Here is a 20,654-nt window from a genome sequence, read left to right on the forward strand (position 1 = left end):
TGAGGTCAAGGACATTGGACATGTGACTGACAGAAACTTCGTAATATGAAGCATCTATATACAAAGTATGAAGCATCCAGGTCTTCCATCTTCTAAAACATTTTTAAAAGCTTTTAAAGAAGTTAGCTAACGCCGCCCCCGGATAACTATCACTATGTTGAGCTTACTGCGGCAAAAGTCGCAGGTTAGACAAAAATTATAAATCAAAGGTTAAACTATATAAAACTAAAGTGTATGAAAGCCTAATACATATTGATTGGGAAGACACGGATCTATGACAATAATCGTTGGAGAACTTATGTTGACCCCTTCTATGTTTTTGTGCCATGGTGTTGTCTCATTGTCGGAAACAAATTGGCAAACAGCATTTTATTCATTTCTAATTGTCAGTCAGTTCTATTGATAGAAATTCTGTTTATTGAACTTGACCAAAGTGAACCTATTTGATCTTTAAATCATTCAATAGAATTGTGAAAAGAACGCAGACGGTCAGTTCATTCAGTGAATCACATGCTGTTAATAGAATTGATTATATCTTATATTTTATAGACACATATTGAATACCTTTTTAAATTCATAAGAAATAATTCAGAAATCGATCGACATAATTCTTGTAATGTATATATATAGTTGTTCGACCTGCTAGTTAAATAATGTGTTTTGTTGAAATATAAATTTTCACTCTTTCGGAAATTGTTATTCGTGCTGTATTAAAACACTTCTACAATGAAATTCGTAACATGCACGCGTATAAAATTGCGGTTTTTATCCAACGTAATCATAGGGGGGGGGGGGGGGGGGGGGGGGACCGTTCAAACCTATGATTGAGTTGGATATACATCTCTTCTAAACATCAGCCGAACAATGTTAGATCTGTTAATTTGCTTTCGCAATTTTTTTGGTTCTTTACTCGCCGGGATTCGAACTCATACTTATAAAAAATAAGGCTGAAAATGCACCAAACATTTATAGTCAATATGAATATTTACATTTTGTCTATTACTATATCAAAATGTTCAAAATTTTCTTTATAGTATCCTACCGGTTTCACTGTTGAACAGATCTTCAAGGATAGGGTTGCTGGCGACGTCGTCACGGGTAACATATATCAAGGATATGGTTGCTGGCGACGTCGTCACGAGTAACATATATCATGTATGTTGGATTCGGTGCGATGGGGACGCTGAAGTGCGATAGTCATGCTGAAAAGCAATGGTCTCATCCGAAGTACGATATCGTCCGTTCGGTAATATGTGATGGTATACATGACACGTGATGGCTATTTAAAATCTGCAGATAAGCAAATTCTTATGAGAAGTAGATTTTTTAATAGAGAGTAAATGCATTTGCGTTTAGTTTTTTTTATTATCTATGTATGCCTTTAGTTATAATTACGTACTAAATGGGAGATCGTCCTCTTTGAATTTTTTCATGTGGATATAATATATTGTAAACACAGTTCTTGACTTTGTTCCTTTCATGAGCACAACATGACCCATCGCTATTTATTGTGACCGAAAACGCACTTCAGCTGCGGACAATAGCATATCCGCGTGCATGATTATCGCGGTTCGGAGTACCAGAGTACCAAAATAAAATGTGGTATAATATGACTGCTAATGAGACGACTCTCAACAGGAGACTAAAGGTTATCGTAAGGCATTAAACAATGAGCTAAACCCATACCACATAGCCTGTTTCCTAGTATCCTCCTTTTTAACTCTAGGTTATCGTACGGCATTAAACAATGAGCTAAACCCATACCACATAGCCTGTCTTCCTAGTATTTAACTATAGGTTATCGTACGGCATTAAACAATGAGCTAAACCCATACCACATAGCCTGTTTTCCTAGTATCCTCCTTTTTAACTCTAGGTTATCGTACGGCATTAAACAATGAGCTAAACCCATACCACATAGCCTGTCTTCCTAGTATTTAACTATAGGTTATCGTACGGCATTAAACAATGAGCTAAACCCATACCACATAGTCTGTTTTCCTAGTATCCTCCTTTTTAACTCTAGGTTGTCGTACGGCATTAAACAATGAGCTAAACTCATACCACATAGCCTGTCTTCCTAGTATTTAACTATATGTTATCGTAAGGCATTAAACAATGAGCTAAACCCATACCACATAGCCTGTCTTCCTAGTATTTAACTATAGGTTATCGTACGGCATTAAACAATGAGCTAAACCCATACCACATAGCCTGTTTTCCTACTATCCTCCTTTTAAACTATAGGTTATCGTACGGCATTAAACAATGAGCTAAACCCATACCACATAGCCTGTCTTCCTAGTATTTAACCATAGGTTATCGTAAGGCATTAAACAATGAGCTAAACCCATACCACATAGCCTGTCTTCCTAGTATTTAACTATAGGTTATCGTAAGGCATTAAACAATGAGCTAAACCCATACCACATAGCCTGTTTTCCTAGTATCCTCCTTTTAAACTATAGGTTATCGTACGGCATTAAACAATGAGCTAAACCCATACCACATAGCCTGTCATCCTAGTATTTAACTATAGGTTATCGTACGGCATTACACAATGAGCTAAACCCATACCACATAGCCTGTTTTCCTAGTATCCTCCTTTTTAACTCTAGGTTATCGTACGGCATTAAACAATGAGCTAAACCCATACCACATAGCCTGTCTTCCTAGTATTTAACTATAGGTTATCGTAAGGCATTAAACAATGAGCTAAACCCATACCACATAGCCTGTTTTCCTAGTATCCTCCTTTTTACTCTAGGTTATCGTACGGCATTAAACAATGAGCTAAACCCATACCACATAGCCTGTCTTCCTAGTATTTAACTATAGGTTATCGTAAGGCATTAAACAATGAGCTAAACCCATACCACATAGCCTGTCTTCCTAGTATTTAACTATAGGTTATCGTACGGCATTAAACAATGAGCTAAACCCATACCACATAGCCTGTTTTCCTAGTATCCTCCTTTTTAACTCTAGGTTATCGTACGGCATTAAACAATGAGCTAAACCCATACCACATAGCCTGTCTTCCTAGTATTTAACTATAGGTTATCGTAAGGCATTAAACAATGAGCTAAACCCATACCACATAGCCTGTTTTCCTAGTATCCTCCTTTTTAACTCTAGGTTATCGTACGGCATTAAACAATGAGCTAAACCCATACCACATAGCCTGTCTTCCTAGTATTTAACTATAGGTTATCGTAAGGCATTAAACAATGAGCTAAACCCATACCACATAGCCTGTCTTCCTAGTATTTAACTATAGGTTATCGTACGGCATTAAACAATGAGCTAAACCCATACCACATAGCCTGTTTTCCTAGTATCCTCCTTTTTAACTCAAGGTTATCGTACGGCATTAAACAATGAGCTAAACCCATACCACATAGCCTGTCTTCCTAGTATTTAACTATAGGTTATCGTAAGGCATTAAACAATGAGCTAAACCCATACCACATAGTCTGTTTTCCTAGTATCCTCCTTTTTAACTCTAGGTTGTCGTACGGCATTAAACAATGAGCTAAACTCATACCACATATCCTGTCTTCCTAGTATTTAACTATAGGTTATCGAAAGGCATTAAACAATGAGCTAAACCCATACCACATAGCCTGTCTTCCTAGTATTTAACTATAGGTTATCGTACGGCATTAAACAATGAGCTAAACCCATACCACATAGCCTGTTTTCCTACTATCCTCCTTTAAACTATAGGTTATCGTACGGCATTAAACAATGAGCTAAACCCATACCACATAGCCTGTCTTCCTAGTATTTAACCATAGGTTATCGTAAGGCATTAAACAATGAGCTAAACCCATACCACATAGCCTGTCTTCCTAGTATTTAACTATAGGTTATCGTAAGGCATTAAACAATGAGCTAAACCCATACCACATAGCCTGTTTTCCTAGTATCCTCCTTTTAAACTATAGGTTATCGTACGGCATTAAACAATGAGCTAAACCCATACCACATAGCCTGTCATCCTAGTATTTAACTATAGGTTATCGTACGGCATTACACAATGAGCTAAACCCATACCACATAGCCTGTTTTCCTAGAATCCTCCTTTTTAACTCTAGGTTATCGTACGGCATTAAACAATGAGCTAAACCCATACCACATAGCCTGTCTTCCTAGTATTTAACTATAGGTTATCGTAAGGCATTAAACAATGAGCTAAACCCATACCACATAGCCTGTTTTCCTAGTATCCTCCTTTTTAACTCTAGGTTATCGTACGGCATTAAACAATGAGCTAAACCCATACCACATAGCCTGTCTTCCTAGTATTTAACTATAGGTTATCGTAAGGCATTAAACAATGAGCTAAACCCATACCACATAGCCTGTTTTCCTAGTATCCTCCTTTTTAACTCTAGGTTATCGTACGGCATTAAACAATGAGCTAAACCCATACCACATAGCCTATTTTCCTAGTATCCTCCTTTTTAACTCTAGGTTATCGTACGGCATTAAACAATGAGCTAAACCCATACCACATAGCCTATTTTCCTGGTATCCTCCTTTTTAACTATAGGTTATCGTACGGCATTAAACAATGAGCTAAACCCATACCACATAGCCTGTTTTCCTAGTATCCTCCTTTTTAACTATAGGTTATCGTACGGCATTAAACAATGAGCTAAACCCATACCACATAGCCTGTTTTCCTAGTATCCTCCTTTTTAACTCTAGGTTATCGTACGGCATTAAACAATGAGCTAAACCCATACCACATAGCCTGTTTTCCTAGTATCCTCCTTTTTAACTCTAGGTTATCGTACGGCATTAAACAATGAGCTAAACCCATACCACATAGCCTGTTTTCCTAGTATCCTCCTTTTTAACTATAGGTTATCGTACGGCATTAAACAATGAGCTAAACCCATACCACATAGCCTGTTTTCCTAGTATCCTCCTTTTTAACTATAGGTTATCGTACGGCATTAAACAATGAGCTAAACCCATACCACATAGCCTGTTTTCCTAGTATCCTCCTTTTTAACTATAGGTTATCGTACGGCATTAAACAATGAGCTAAACCCATACCACATAGCCTATTTTCCTAGTATCCTCCAGTAGAAGTGTTTAAATCAAACGGACTATGCTAATGATTCAGACTAGTATATAAATCATTCACATTATATGCCAACCATTCATTATCTAAAAACCATGTTAACCATCTACAGTCTATGCCAATCATTACAGACCAATGTCAATCATTCACGCACAATTTCAATCATTTAAAGACCATGGTAATCATTCACGGTCTATGTCAATCATTCATGATAAATATATCAATTATTTAGTCTAAATTAATCATACACGGACAATGCCAATCATTTTCGGTATATGTCAATCATTCACGGACTAAAAAATTGAGAATGGAAATGGGGAATGTGTCAAAGAGACAACAACCCGACCAAATAAAAAACAACAGCAGAGGGTCACTAACAGGTCTTCAATGTAGCGAGGTCAATCATTCACGGCTTATGTTAATCATTCATAAAGTATTCATTCATTCATTGGCTATCATAATCATCCATGACTATATCATTTATTCATTGGCTATGAAAATGATTCACGGACTATGTCAATCATTCACGGACTTTGTCATAGGATCATCGGCTACGTAAATCATTCATGGACTATGCCATTCATTCATTGGATATGTCGATCATGCATTGGGTATGACAATCATTCATGGACTATGACATGCATTCATGGATTATGTCAATCATTCACGACCAATGTCATTCATTCACTACCCATGTCAATCATTCGTGGACTATGTCAATCATTCACGGACTATGTCAATCATTCGTGGACTATGTCAATCATTCATGGACTATGTCATTCATTCACGACCATGTCAATCATTCATGGACTATGCCAATCATTCACGGACTGTCGTTCATTCACGACCAATATCATTCATTCGTGGACTATGTCAATCATTCGTGGACTATGCCAATCATTCATGGACTATGTAATTTATTCACGACCCATGTCAGTCATTAACTACCCATGTCAATCATTCGTGGACTATGCCAATAATTCACGGACTATGTCAATAATTCGTGGACTATGTCAATCATTCACGGACTATGTCATTCATTAACGACGCATGTCAATCATTCATGGACTATGTCAATCATTCACGGACTATGTCAATCATTCGTGGACTATGTCAATCATTCATAAAATTGAGAAAGGAAATGGGGAATGTGTCAAAGCGACAACAACCCGACCATAGAGCAGACAATAGTCTATGTCAATCATTCAATCGATGTTGGACTACACTAATCAATCACAGATTATGCCGATATAAATGACATACCAACATGAACTACCATACCTTACTATGGGAACAGGATATCATGGAAACAATAATCAAATATTAAACTTTAAACCTAAATCGTAGCAGGATAACTGTACCCAGCTGTTGTACCGGTTCCATGTCCTACATGTAGCATATAGCATATAACATTTTAACGTTGTTGTGCTTGTCCATAAACCTTACAAACACCAGAATAACCTTGATGAGGTTTGTGTTGCTTAGTCTTAAGTTTTCTATGTTGTGTCTTGTGCACTATTATTTGTCTTTTTTTCTTTTTCTTTTTTAGCCTTGGCATTGTCAGTTTCCTTTGTTTATTTCTACCCTTTTTTTTACTGCATTCTCCTTCAAGCATACAGCATGTTACCTCTCCCTGTTGATGCACACTGCAGGATAACCTTACCCTGTAAATGTATCTGAACTCAATCCTAGCATACAAAATTCTTCCTTTTAAAATTATCTGACTTGCATAAGTCAAAAAATGTATTTATAATAAAAATGAACTTTCATTTTAAGACCTATTTGAGTCAGAAAAAGACAGACTTGTTTAAGTCGATTTATGTTTATGAAAAGACTTAATTTTAATTGGTGGCCAAAGTGTACCACCTATGACATCATAAATAATTGGTGGCCAAAGTGTACCACCTATGACATCATAAACCTGTCTGAGAGTTCACAAGGAGCTGAGCTATCTATATTTAATTATCTTATTGAACAATTTACTATATAACTTAAATTATTTTCCTCATTTTGTGTGATTACAGATGGTTGCATTGTAAAGTAAATAAACATTAATTCCGTTTTTTAGGTTCTCATGCATATTTTTCCTTTAAAGACAAAGCATTGTATACGTCTTTCAATGTTGTCATAATTTCATGGAGAAGCTCGACCTTTTTATAAATATGCTTGGGTCGTGAAGTTGATATATTTTGGTAACTTATCGACTTGTAGGAGTCAATATTTCCAACTTTTTAATTCAGGTCAAATATTGCTTGCATAACACTATTCGACTTATGAAGTCATAATTTGTCTTAAATTAAAGGAAGACAAATCTCAAAACCTTCAAGTTTAGACCTCTGTGAGTCAAAAGCAGATTTTGACTTATTTATGTCTGAGCTCTGACTGCTAAGTTTTTAGATTTAAGACATATTTTGGTAATAGACCATATGGCCATTTGTATAAATATTGAGGTAGGTCAGTAGTGGTTTTTCTTTTCGCGATTTCTGAATGGAATTTGAAAAACTATATCTCGAGTGAACATGGTTGATAGTTTAGATTATTTTTACCGATAACCGCTACGAATTTCAGCTGACAGCGACTATAGTCCCTTAATTTATTAAAGATCCTGGTGGCCATCTTTGAACTACAACACAGTAGCAACACTTTATCAGCACTTCATATGTAACATTTGAAAATGCCTGTACCAAGTCAGGAATATGACAGTTCTTGTCCATTTGGTTTTGATGTGTTTTGTCATTTGATTTTGCCATGTGATTATGGACTTTCCGAATGGATGTTCCTCTGAGTTCAGTATTTTTTTTTATTTTACTTTTTATGCCATGTTTGGTTTCATTCCATTCAGCTGTTCTCTAAAAAAAAGACATTTGTATGTGTTTCTCTTAGGGTCTTATGTTAAACTAAGCCATGTTTGGTTTCATTCCATTCAGTGGTTCAAAATGGAAAAAAGTTAACGTGGACGGACAACAGACATCAAGTGATTAAATAGCTCACTAGGCCCTTCAGGTCGGGTGAGCTAAAAAGTCAAACAAATTTAGACAAACTGTAAAAACACATGACGCAGATAGCTAGAAATGGACCCGGCAAAGATTTGATTGGGATAAAAGGTTTTCATATTTTTTGGACAAACATCAACACTGAATTATTTCTATTTATTTCTATTTATTAATTCTATATCACGAATTGTCCTCTCCGTCTGTTTCCTGTTTAACGTACTGAGTCAGATTTCTACATAATGTTTGTTGATGTGATTCTAACAATGAATGAGTCTTCCCTCCAGCGGCCATGTTTAATACACTGACAAGTTCTCCACGTAATTGTTCAATGTTAGGTAACTGTGAATAATGTGTTAATCCATCTTTGGAATATAAACTGTTTTCTACCAAACCACCTACAATATAATGTTAAGTTAATCCATCTTTGAAATATAAACTGTTTTCTACCAAACCACCTACAATGTAATGTTAAGTTAATAGATTCATTCAATTACATCAGTTATCAAGTTGAAATAATCATAATTAACCTTTACAACAGAACAAAACTTCAGAAATTAATTTTGTACAAAAATATTGTGAATTTATCAATAGGGTGCTATAGTCATGATAGTTGGATAAAACATTTTAAGAATTATAAAATTTCCCTAATATCATCATGGTAACTTACCTAGAACAATAAAATCAGGAATTTTCTTCAGTATTTTTAAAGCTTCTTTGACCTTAGGCTCTGGGCATACAACATAAACATTGGACCCTATAATCCAGGGGGCCATGTTCTTATACTGGGAATATTCTGTTATGGCTCGTCTGAAACAAAAAAACATCAATATTGGTCTTTATAATAATGGATACAATCGATACTGGGAATATTCTGTTTTGGTTTAAATGAAGCTGAAAACAATCTACATTATTGGTCTCTGACGACTCTGGTTTCCATGGAGACAAGCAATTCAGTGGTGATCTTTTGTTGCTGTATCTCATATTTGTTTTTTGTATGTATTTTGTACATAAATCAGGCCAACAGGTTTTTTTTTTTTAATTGTTTAACATTTTTCATTCCAGGGCCTCATAAAGCTGACTATGAGGTATGGGTTTTACTCATTTTGGAAGGTCATACAATGACCTTTAGTTAATAGTTGTTAATTTCTGTTTCATTTGGTAACTTGTGGAGAGTTGTCTCATTCGCAATCATACCACATCTTTGTTTATTTTAGATATGGTGATGCAGTATATATGTGAACAATAAGTATTAAACATTGAACAGTAAAATTATTTATATATATAATATTAACTTTAAATTTTTCTAATACAAAAAAGATAAAATTTTGATGTGGACTAAATAATAAATTAATGATCCAAGGGAGATAACTCAATATTTTCCAATAACAACTCAATTGATCTTTATTCAATCTACTGTGAATGCAGAAATTATTGTGATGTTTTTATTAATTGCGAAAAATGCAATTGGGTTACTAGGTTACTGGGTTTTGATGTTATATTTGTTATTCTCATCGGATTTTGTCTAATGCTTAGTCCGTTACTGTGTATGTTACATTTTAATGTTGTGTCGTTGTTCTCCTCTTATATTTAATGCGTTTCCCTCGGTTTTAGTTTGTTACCCCAATTTTGTTTTTTGTCCATAGATTTACGAGATTTGAACAGCGATATACTACTGTTGCCTTTATTTACAATCGCAATAATTTAAACTCGCATTTAATAAAAGTTTATATGATATAAACATGATTTTTCTTAATAATGTAAAAATTAAAATCACAGTCTAGTCTAAAATGACAAAATCACAATAATATATGCACACACTAATTTCTGAATTTTCAGTACAACAGCAGGCATGCTCAGCACCTGACTGACCAGTACCACTCACCTTATTAATCTATTGTTATAGAACCACAATCTCATCCCGTTATCTTTCATTGTGTTGATAGCCTTTCTTTTGTCAACTGTAGGCATGCTCAGCATCTGACACACCAGTATCATTGTATTCTCGTCAAACATCTTCTTCACTTGTTTGTACATAAATTCTTCATATTCATCTACCTCCTGTTAAGAAATACAAATCAAATATTGTGGATTCATTTACATGGGTTACTAATATCTATTGAATATATATGTGAATAGGAGGAAATTTCAATTAGAAGATAATTGTATTGTATTTCAAGCTCCAATGACATCAATTGGTGATTTGATGGTCGCAAATTCAGTTCACTGGTGAAGCATACAGCATTCTTATAATGCCAGGAAACACCAATTGATGCCATCAGAGCTTAAAATACAATATTGTCGTTTCCATTTTAAAGAAACTGACAAAAAACAAGATAAAATCATATATTTTAAATTTGTCAAACTTTGTCTGTGCTTGCCCTTAGTTTTCATAGCATCAATTTCTTATTGATGAATGACAATTTGTGACGTTATCAAATCAAAATGAACATTACAAGCAATGTTGAATTAAAATACTTCATATTGAAATGAGCAATTGATTAAAGCAGTAAAATAGAGTTTCCATTGATTAAACAAATTTGACTACAACCTGTCAATAAACCATTTCCTGTATTCTCAGTTTAACTAATTAATCTACTCAACAAAACTTGTTCTTGGAATTTACACTGTAATACTTACTGTATCTTGTGTTGTAATCTCCAATTTTTCACATGATTGAGATATTGGAACAATATCCTCTACATAAATAGGTCTTGTAATACTCTCAAGTACTCTAGCTTTCCACACTCTAGGTTTTGGTCTTTGGACATTCCATTTTTTCCCTCCTCTTACAGCTGTCCATTGCCTTGATGTACACCTTACACAGCCTGATAACGGAAAATTACATACATGTAACATTCTTGTAAATGCAGGTTTCAATGTAGAAATATAAAATACAAGATATGGTATGATTGCCAATGAGACAACTCTCCACAAAAAAACAAATGACACAGAAGTTAAACAACTACAAATGTACACTACTGGATTTAGGGGGATTTGGGGGCTTCACATACCCACCACCCCCCTCCCGCTTAGAAATCTTAAAACAATTTTTGTATGAGTAAATAGAATATCCAGCACTGATTAGGGTGACATGTTGTCGCTACACTCCATTAAATACACACATGTCATAATTACATTGGCCTGAGGGGAACTTGATAGAGGATCGAAGGATTTAATTAAGACAATCCAAGGCTGCTATCTCTATATTTATTACTTTGTTTGTTTAATGATTAAAACAACGTTTTCTGTTAGCTTGATTTGATGAAAAATACTTTTCACCCTATATATATATCCATTAGATGTTTTTTTTAGAAAAGGACACCTGCTGAATCTAAGGATATTGCAAACTTTATTTCCACATCTGTAGTTCCCTAAATGAAAAACTGGAATCCACATAGTTCTTTTCTTTTCATATTCGAGAAATGTTAATTTATAAGATGCTTCTAATATGCGTGGCTGAACTATCCCCCATGGATTGTATATTCAACTTCAAAGGACAGAATTTACTGCTATTTTTGCGCTTTGTTTGCTACTGACAACAACCCTAGACAGTTTAGAAAAAAAAGTTCAGTATTGGGTAAAGCACAGAATGTAAATCTCACAAACAAAAAAAAAGTACCACTAAACATTGAAGACCCATTGGTGGACTTTTGCTGTTGTCTGCTCTATGGTTGGGCTGTTGTCGCTTTGACACATTCCCCATTTCCTTTCTCAATTTTATTATTCACGTTCGCCCCCTTTCACTTTTGCACCCTACACGTTCTTTTATTTTGAGTAACCATATGCCGGATGAACAAAAAGTGTGCCAATTATTGAAAAACATATGGTTTGGTTTACCAAGAAAACCTCTCTAATGTTCAAAAACATTTATCACAAAAAAAACCTGCTTCAAGCTCTGGATCCGCGCCTGAATGTATACAATACATCGTAACATGTAGTTCAGTTACTACTTAAAAAAGTTTTAAAATTTGTAATGTTAATTTCTCTCTTATAATGCGTAATAGGATAACTATATTTGGTAATTGGTTTGCACTTGTAGGTCACTGAACAGCCTTCAACAATGAGCAAAGTCCATACCCCCATATGTAGCCAGCTACAAAATGCCCCAAAATGACAAATATTTTTCTTTTGACAATTTATGGATGGAATGTGAAAAACTATATCTTGAGGGAACGCGATTGATAGTTTAGATTATTTTTACAGATAACTGCTATGAATTTAAGCTGACAGCGACTATAGATCACACGCACTGGAGTCCAGATGAGAAGTAAACAAATAATGAAATACAATGTATGCATCAATAACCTTCGGGAGATATTCAGGTACAAATGTACATATAGCACCTGTTTCATATTGTTTTGTTATGCAAGATTAATAAAATCTATTTTGTTTAGTTTATGTGTGACACAAATTTTTTTGTGAACACTTACATGACTTAGGCATAATTTGAAAGGTTATAAATAATTTTCAATTTCTGAATGTTATGGTTATTTTTTAGATCATGAAGATGACAGATTAATCATTATATGGCAGCTCTCCGTTTCAATTTTAAGTTCGCAGGAAAAAATAAATGCATGTTATTTCTATTTTATGGAAGGTGCGGATAAAGGATTAGACCTTGTGAAACTTTCTGCAAAATCGTTGCCATAATATCGACTGGTTCTTTAGAGAACACATAGGAAACCGATTAGACAGGATACCAGGTCTAAAATTCCGCAGCAAAAATATCTGATAACCAAAATATGTATACAAAATATAATAGCCATGTACTTATTTGATGTGTACAATAAAAAGAAGGGACAACAGGTATCGTGATAAATTTTTTTTTGGACGTTAACAATGCCATTAGAAATACTACAGGAGCATATATATTAAATATACATGTACTGCTGCCAGAATACTAGTATTGTATTGTATGTCTCTGATTGCACAAATTGATATTTTGAAGATTTATTTAAACGACAACAAATTGTTATAGACAATTGCTAACGAACTATGAATTAGTTACCATAATCTAAATGAAGGAAGAAATTCAAATATTCATGGATAGCAGAGAATGTGCTTTAATGGGAATGATATGATTTTATCATAGAGAATGACTTAAGACACGGGTTACACTAAAGACCTGAAAATGGACCTGAAAAGACCTGAAAAGACCTGAAAAGACCTGAAAATATACGATTAAAATTATTCAAATCGCAATAACTTTTTTATTGTTGGATGGAATTTCTCCAAATTGGAATTTTATTAATTGTTAATATCCATATTTAATTAAAATCTAAATGTTTTAAATTAAAAAGAAATTTTTGATGCTAAAAGTTGGACCTGAACGGAGAAATGAAAAGACCTGAAGGGACCTAAAAATCTATGGTCGGACTAATTCTAACTTCAATAACTTTTTTATTATTCAGTGGATTTCTTTCAACTTTTGATTTTGTGAAACAAAGGGTGCAATATAATGATAATATTAAATTTTTTTATTGAAAACATATTGTTGGGGTGTCAAAACTCGGACCTGAACGGAAAATTAAAAATCTGAATGAGCCTAAAATTCCGCTAAAAAAAAATTTAAACGAAAAATAATAAACATAGACCAAGAATTTGTCTAACTATACAATTCATTGCAAAGACAAAAAATATGGTTGTAAACTTTTCACGTTCGATGTCATTTTGTCTCTTGTGGAGATCTGTCTCATTGCCGGGATCACACCCCATCTTCTTTTTAATTTTTAATTGACGGAAGAGAATAAAGAATAAAATTGTTTACTATAGTGTCACATATTGATTGAAACAAGACATTCACAAAATATTCATATACACACAAACAACAATCAATATATCCAGCCAAAAAATTACTGAGACACTGATGCTTAAAACCAAAATATATACAAAATATACTATTTAAACTTGTAAATAATCTCATAAAAGTTATATTCAAAATGGGACAAGTAGCTTAAAATGTAAATAATTCTTAGGTTAAAAAAGATATATGTTAACTATGAAGTATGAAAAACAAAAAAATCGGTAAAAATCTTAGCATTGGTAACAAGATATAGTGATAATCCAATTAAAAGATTAAAGTGAAATGTTTATTTAGACTAATGATCCAATTATCAGCTAATATCAATACAAGGTTTGAATTACAACCGGCACACGTTCACGTAATTCGACGAACACGCGTCTCTAAATAACATATAGTTTACTGGGGAAGCAATACTATTATTTTCATTTTTATGTTTAAGACCTGCTTTAATATATATTAATGCAGTTTAAATTAAGCAAGTTGAATTAGTTTGAAGAGAGACATATAATCCTATTTATTATATGTCTCTGGTTTGAATAATTTCAACGGGCAATCTTCTTTTTTTCATCAACAAAAAGGTATTTTGTATTCAAATATGTTTCTGTATAAATATAAAGTCATTCGTTCTCTTCAATAGACTTTTGTCTAAAATGAAAACAAATAGAAAAAAACAATGTTGTACAATTTAAATACATCTACCCCTATGATCTATTCATGTCTTTTACTTCCCGACAAGGTCCAAATTTTGTAACTCAACCATTATATTTTTTTAATTTCGATAAAATTCTTTATCATTTCAATGATATATTATACCTTTCCTATAACAAAGTTCATATTTCAAGGAGATTGATTGAAAACAGTTAAAAAAACTTGAATAAATCTGACCACAGGCTTTTCAAGCAAATTTATAACCAGTGACAAATTATACAATGTATGATCACTCACTCAAAAAAATGAATCTACAAAATACATAGGCCTCACAAAATATTGACTCTTTATTACAAATGGGACAAACATAACAACAATATGTAAACAAGTGAATGGTTTAGAGAGCATGGTACCAAAATATATTCTCTATCTTATTTTCAACCCTCAACTTTCATCTTTTTCAAATTGTTCTAGTCATTTTTTATGTCCCACTGTCCGACTTCAGGATGAAAGCTGCAAAAAAATCGTCCCTAAGATATGATACCTTTCTAATTTTAATGCCAAATTAGAGTTTTTACCCAAATTTCACAGTCCACTAGCTAAACCTAGAAAATGATAGGCATCGGTGTACTATGGACACCTTACTAGTTTGTGCATAAATATATGGGTTTGTAATGTTTCTACTTCACTTTGCTACAATCAATCACATGATGTCAAAAGATTAAGTTTACTCATTTCTTAATTTTATGCTCTTCTTATTTTGTTCATAATAATTAATATATAAAGGATCATAGTTAGAAACTGAAAGGGAGCCGTTATTAAAGTTACACAAAACATGAAAAAGGGAGTAACTTCGGAAAAATTTAGAAAATAAAGAAATCTTGTCAATAATTTAAAAAGAAGATCGATGGAAATTATTATAGATTTGGCCCTTTGGCTTGGTATTATTGCAATGAATAAAAAAATACCACAATATTTAAAAAAAAGTGCAGATAAATGCAATCCGGATTATGCATATGATGACTCACATATTTACAACTTGTGGATAAGGCTAAGGTGTCGATCTTCGGGTGCACCGAACCATACAATATGAGACATAACCCTCAATTCGAATGTGACCTTAGGCCTACCGAATTAGACTTACTATCGGGTTTATAAATCACGAGCAAAACGACATGAGGAGCACTGAGGATCTCCTTTTACCATTCCGGAGCACATCAGTGTGATCCCTACAGTTTTTAGTGGAGTTCGTGTTGCTCTATAGTTTTCTTTGTTGTTTTTTGTGTACTATTGTAAGCAATGGTTTTGTCAGTTTATTTTCGACATATGAGTTTGAGTGTCCTTCTTGTATCTTTTGCCCCTATTATAATACAGAAGCAAAACAAAAAACCTTTTAAATGCTATCTTTTCTATCAGGAACATATAGTGATGTGACAAGTGTAAAAAGACGTCTATAGATTTCGAGTTTAATTTCCCTAAATATTGTTATTTCTATTTATGATTAAGATTTATATAGTCAAACAACGACTACTAAGCCAAAACAGTACCGTTTAGTAAGAGATTAGAAATAGAAAAACATCAAAATCAAAACCCTTTCACTGATTTGTAAAGATGACCTTTGACCTTAATTAAACCGAAAAATGTGACAATATCAGGTCTTTACGACAGACATATTATTATAGTCAAGGTTTCCTCTTGCGAATAATATATCATACAGGTGTGCGTTCGGTGGGGGAGATTAAGGCAGCACAATGAAAAAGATTTTTTTATTTCCAATCTGCAACCGTTGAAATGTTGTTTCTTTCTTTAGCCTGCATATAAAATAATAAAAGAGGTATATATAGCCAGATAAAAGGTCAATCGTTTAAATGAATGTAATATTTTTGTAATTTGCAATCATTATGTAATTAATTATTATGCAATGGCAAAATCTTGGTCAGTTTACTTGAATGGCTCTATCATCTCTATAACTGTACATAGAAATTTTAACGAAATCTTAACCAATACTGCAGAAGCTACAAAATTGTGTCTCAAATTATCGCAATCGTATTCATTTCTCTCATAAATCTCTAATTAGTGTAAACATCCTTACCACAAAAAGTTAGATAATATTTGATTATGTGTAAAAGGAGAAGGTCCGGTAAGGACTCATTTTGGCCTCAAATTTCAGTTTCATCTGACGAAAGATTTTTACCACTTTTTAAACACTTAAGTGTCTAGTTCACTTGATTCAATTAGTTTATGTGAAAGATTTTAACTGATTTAGTAATTAAAAACGATCCGATTCCAGCTCAAATATGAAAAATCTACCAAATATGCTGAAAAATGTCACTTTACAGATGGTTTTTGTCAAAAATGAAAGTGGCCGCATCCGTGTTCATCCACAACCTTTATATATATTATATATTATCATAAAATACAACTTACATTTCAATATTAAGGATGAACACGAATGCGGCCACTTTCGTTTTACACGGAAACCGTCTAAAATTTAACTGAAATGCTAGAATTTTGAAGATTTCAGTAATTTATCATGACTTAATGGCGCTACAACCCGATATATGTGCATTGCATTGTCAAAAACAGCCCATATTTATGTGGCAGAAGCATTCAACTGTCCAATAAATAACTAAAAGTTTACATTTTAACAATTTTGTAAAACTGTTATATTTTGGGGCCAAAAAGGGGTCTTACCGGACCTACTCCTTTATCTTTACATTCTATCCAAAATCTGAGACAACCTTTTGTAGATAATGGCTCTAGGAACAACATATAATAAAATCAATCCTCTCGGGATATTCATGGAGAAGCTAATTTCAATAGGAAGTGGAAATTTCTTGTAAAATTTTGTAGACACAGTTAACATTATAATTGATTGCATAATTGCTGTATAATACTAACAGTGAATTAATCTGATAGCTATCCATAAATACCACTTTTATAAATTTTCAAGCTTTATAAAGAAAGTTACAGCATTTTAAAACTTGGGAATTGGAGGTATAAAATCTTTGTATTAAATTCCAAAATATCTGTCACCAGTCACCGCACTAATATTTATTAACCAACTATAAGTACATTATTGCCAAAAATGATTGTTTATTAAAAATGACATATTTTCTGTAATGGCCCTGTTTTTCTGTAATGACCCTGTTTTTTTCTGTAATGGCCCTGTATTAAGTAACCAGCAACCAACATTAAAGAACCATATAAAGGAATCACTGTTCATACTGTTTTTCAACACATAACTTCTTTCAACTTAATATCATGGATATTTGGTATATTTAAAGCATTATCATGTTGAAGTACAAATTATTTTTTCAAACTTAACTTAACTTTAAAAGATTAAGAGAGTACATCAAGATGGCAGCAACATAACACTTTTGTTCAGTTGGTTAATAAATGTATTAAGAAATGGGTGTCAAGTTTTATAATGGCCCTAGCTGCAGTGTTATATATGTCCTCGGTCAGTAATAATGACCTCGGATGTCTGTAATGGCCATCGGCGATGCCTCGGGCCATTCCAGACTTCCTCGACCATTATCACAAACCTTGGACATATAACAGGGCCATTATAAAAACACCCATTCATTATAATAATACTATAATATTGATTTCTTAGATGATACCTATAACAGTCCATTATGGTACTTTATTAATTTAATTTTGTCTGTGGTCATCAGTTAAATCTAATGAAAAATAATAAATATTCGATTTGAATAATAAAATCCATACACATTAAAAAAGATATAATTTATATTATTCATTGGAAAACAAAAATTTTTTTTAAGCAATATATCAAAGGTTGACTTAAAAGTGCGGAACAACCGGATGTATATTTTTTATTTTCCGGAAGCGTCATGACAGCACCGCCTGGTTTTTCGTCTGCTTTTTTACCCCACATTAATGTTATGTGAAAAGAACGCACACAGTATATATATACAGTATGTCTTACACATATATGCACATCTCTCTCTTTGGGGTTCTCTCTAAATCTCCAAAAGCAGCGCTTAAATAAACCCTACATACCAAAACGTTGCTCAAAAACCATGAAAACACTGTCACTGTGACTTGATTTATAACCTATGTCTGATATCCTTCACATTTGGGTGCACTACGATGTAAAGATGCAAATTCATCAATTTTGTAAAGAACCAAAGCATAAATTTTCAACACTGATGGACTAACTGTCTCATCACAAACACTATACTACTCTAAACCATTTCCCAGGCACTAGTTTTTTTTATTTAACCATCTTGCTGCCAACCGTTTTTCAAGGTTGCATTTCATATGCAGGAAAATACAACAGCGCAAAGTCTGTGACTTAACATAACAAACAACAATGTCATTTGATATGTGACGCACGACATTATGACTGTTACCTTTGGGACCCATTGGAGAAAATCACAACCATTGACAACACTGTTTAATATTCCATCTTTTAATTGATGAGAATCTTGCATAAATTCAACCATTGACATATATGTGTCCCTCCGGCACTGCCTGACGGTTTGGACATATGTGTTTAAGGTATTTACGAAATGTACCAACTTTCCGATGATCATGATGGTAGACCTTCATGACCTTTATAGATGGCTTTGCATTATGGATATCCGGCCATTCCGGACCCAAACCGATCTGTCCCCAAGTCAATTCAGCCAGCGTCGATCTGGCCCGCGTCGATCCGGCCCCTTAATAAAATATGAATAAACTATATTGATTTTGGAGAAATTTGTGACAAATTTTAATAGTATAAATGGAATTTGCAAAAAGTGTCATTGCAGATGGATGACAACAGATAAGTGGAGTATTGGAGTACCAGTTAAAGAACTATTTTAAATCGATACGAAACTGAGTGTTATTGTGTCTGTTTGTCATGTTTGTAAATTTAAGCAGCTTGAACATATTTTAAACTATGAAAAAAGTAAAATCACAAAAATACTGAACTCAGAGGAAAATCAATTCGGAAAGTCCATAATCACATGGCAAAATCAAATAACAAAACGCATCAAAAATGAATGGACAAGAACTGTCATATTCCTGACTTGGTACAGGCATTTTCAAATGTAGAAAATGGTGGATGGAAGCTGGTTTTATAGCTAGCTAAACCTCTCACTTGTATGACAGTCGCATCAAATTCCATTATATTGTCACCGATGCGTGAACAAAACAAACAGACACAATATGTAAAAATGTCAAAAATAGGGGTACAGCAGTCAACATTGTGTTATCATCTTAATCACTATAAAAACAACAAATGTAACAAGAAGCACAAAAAGGCATACATCAAATTAACATCCTCATTTTGATTATATTATACGATTTCATTTGTCTATGTAAAATGCACCCATCAAGGTAGGAGGGTTTTGAGTACTGGTGTAAAATTGCGCGTTTGAAATTCGCACAGGTAGACATGAAATAATTTTGTCGTTCCATTTTTATTTTCCATGATAACTTTGAAAGTCATGGCGATTTTTATTTTATTTAGATCACACACAAAATAGCTAAATAAATATTGACAGTCCAATGAACCTATAAAATTTAATTCATCATAATGACTTCAAATCATTAGTCTATAATTGGTTTGTTTATTCAACAATTGTCTGATGATTGTTAACTAAGGTGATGCCACTCGTAATCACTTAATTCAATCAAATCCTGATTAATTAAAGTTACGTAATCAACAAGGTCTTTATAGTTTGATCTTTTGTTTGGTGCATATAATAATAATTAATTGTATTTTTTTTTCATATAACACTTGTTTTTTTTTTTTAAATATTTGTAATGTGGAATATAGTCAATATATATTTTTCTGCAAGTTGACAAGATTTTGAATAGTTGTGTGTGTTGCAACTAAACAGTGAATCATTTTTTTATATTGAAATAACATACATGATATACATCTTTAATACTCATCTAAAGAAAATATTTGTCAAAGTCCTTTTTTTTTTTTACAGTACACCTTTTACATTAATTTATAATAAAAATCATAAACATTTATGAATTACAATTAACCCTTGTCGTGCGGGGGCCGTAATATTACGGCCGTACCCAGAATACCGTTATTTTGGCATCAATGGCGCTCCATACATTTAGAGGTCATCGTAATACCATT

General features: G+C 33.3%; 2 protein-coding genes across 3 annotated transcripts in view; one reads left to right on the forward strand and one right to left on the reverse strand.

Moving 5' to 3' along the window:
• Positions 1 to 8,237: 8,237 nt before the first annotated feature.
• LOC139503580 (large ribosomal subunit protein uL10m-like) lies at positions 8,238 to 12,834 on the reverse strand. Of its 2 annotated transcripts, none has more exons than XM_071293380.1 (5): positions 12,709 to 12,834; positions 10,729 to 10,916; positions 9,974 to 10,149; positions 8,759 to 8,898; positions 8,238 to 8,486 (listed from the first exon to the last, which is right to left on the reverse strand). In XM_071293380.1, exons 1-5 carry the CDS (start codon positions 12,737 to 12,739, stop codon positions 8,272 to 8,274), a joined length of 750 nt encoding a protein of 249 aa, XP_071149481.1. In that variant the 5' UTR covers positions 12,740 to 12,834; the 3' UTR covers positions 8,238 to 8,271. The 2 variants fall into 2 exon arrangements, with proteins under 2 accessions (XP_071149481.1, XP_071149482.1); XM_071293381.1 differs by having other exon boundaries at positions 8,444 to 8,546.
• Positions 12,835 to 18,372: 5,538 nt separating this feature from the next.
• The window catches only part of LOC139503800 (hyccin-like), a 68,492-nt gene continuing 66,210 nt past the window's right edge, over positions 18,373 to 20,654 (forward strand). The window contains exon 1 of the mRNA XM_071293727.1: positions 18,373 to 18,483. The gene's annotated coding sequence lies outside the window, so the exon portion shown is untranslated. The remainder of the gene's footprint in view (positions 18,484 to 20,654) is intronic.

Source organism: Mytilus edulis, chromosome 14, assembly GCF_963676685.1.
Source record: "Mytilus edulis chromosome 14, xbMytEdul2.2, whole genome shotgun sequence".
Classification (NCBI taxonomy): Eukaryota; Metazoa; Mollusca; class Bivalvia; order Mytilida; family Mytilidae; genus Mytilus; species Mytilus edulis.

Coding starts and splice junctions, on each gene's coding strand:
- LOC139503580 (XM_071293380.1), bottom strand. CDS start 12,739: ATGGCAACGATTTTGCAGAAAGTTTCACAAG. Junction 10,150..10,728: donor AGATTACAACACAAGATACA/GTAAGTATTACA, acceptor ATTTCTTAACAG/GAGGTAGATGAATATGAAGA. Junction 8,487..8,758: donor TCCTGATTTTATTGTTCTAG/GTAAGTTACCAT, acceptor ATTATATTGTAG/GTGGTTTGGTAGAAAACAGT.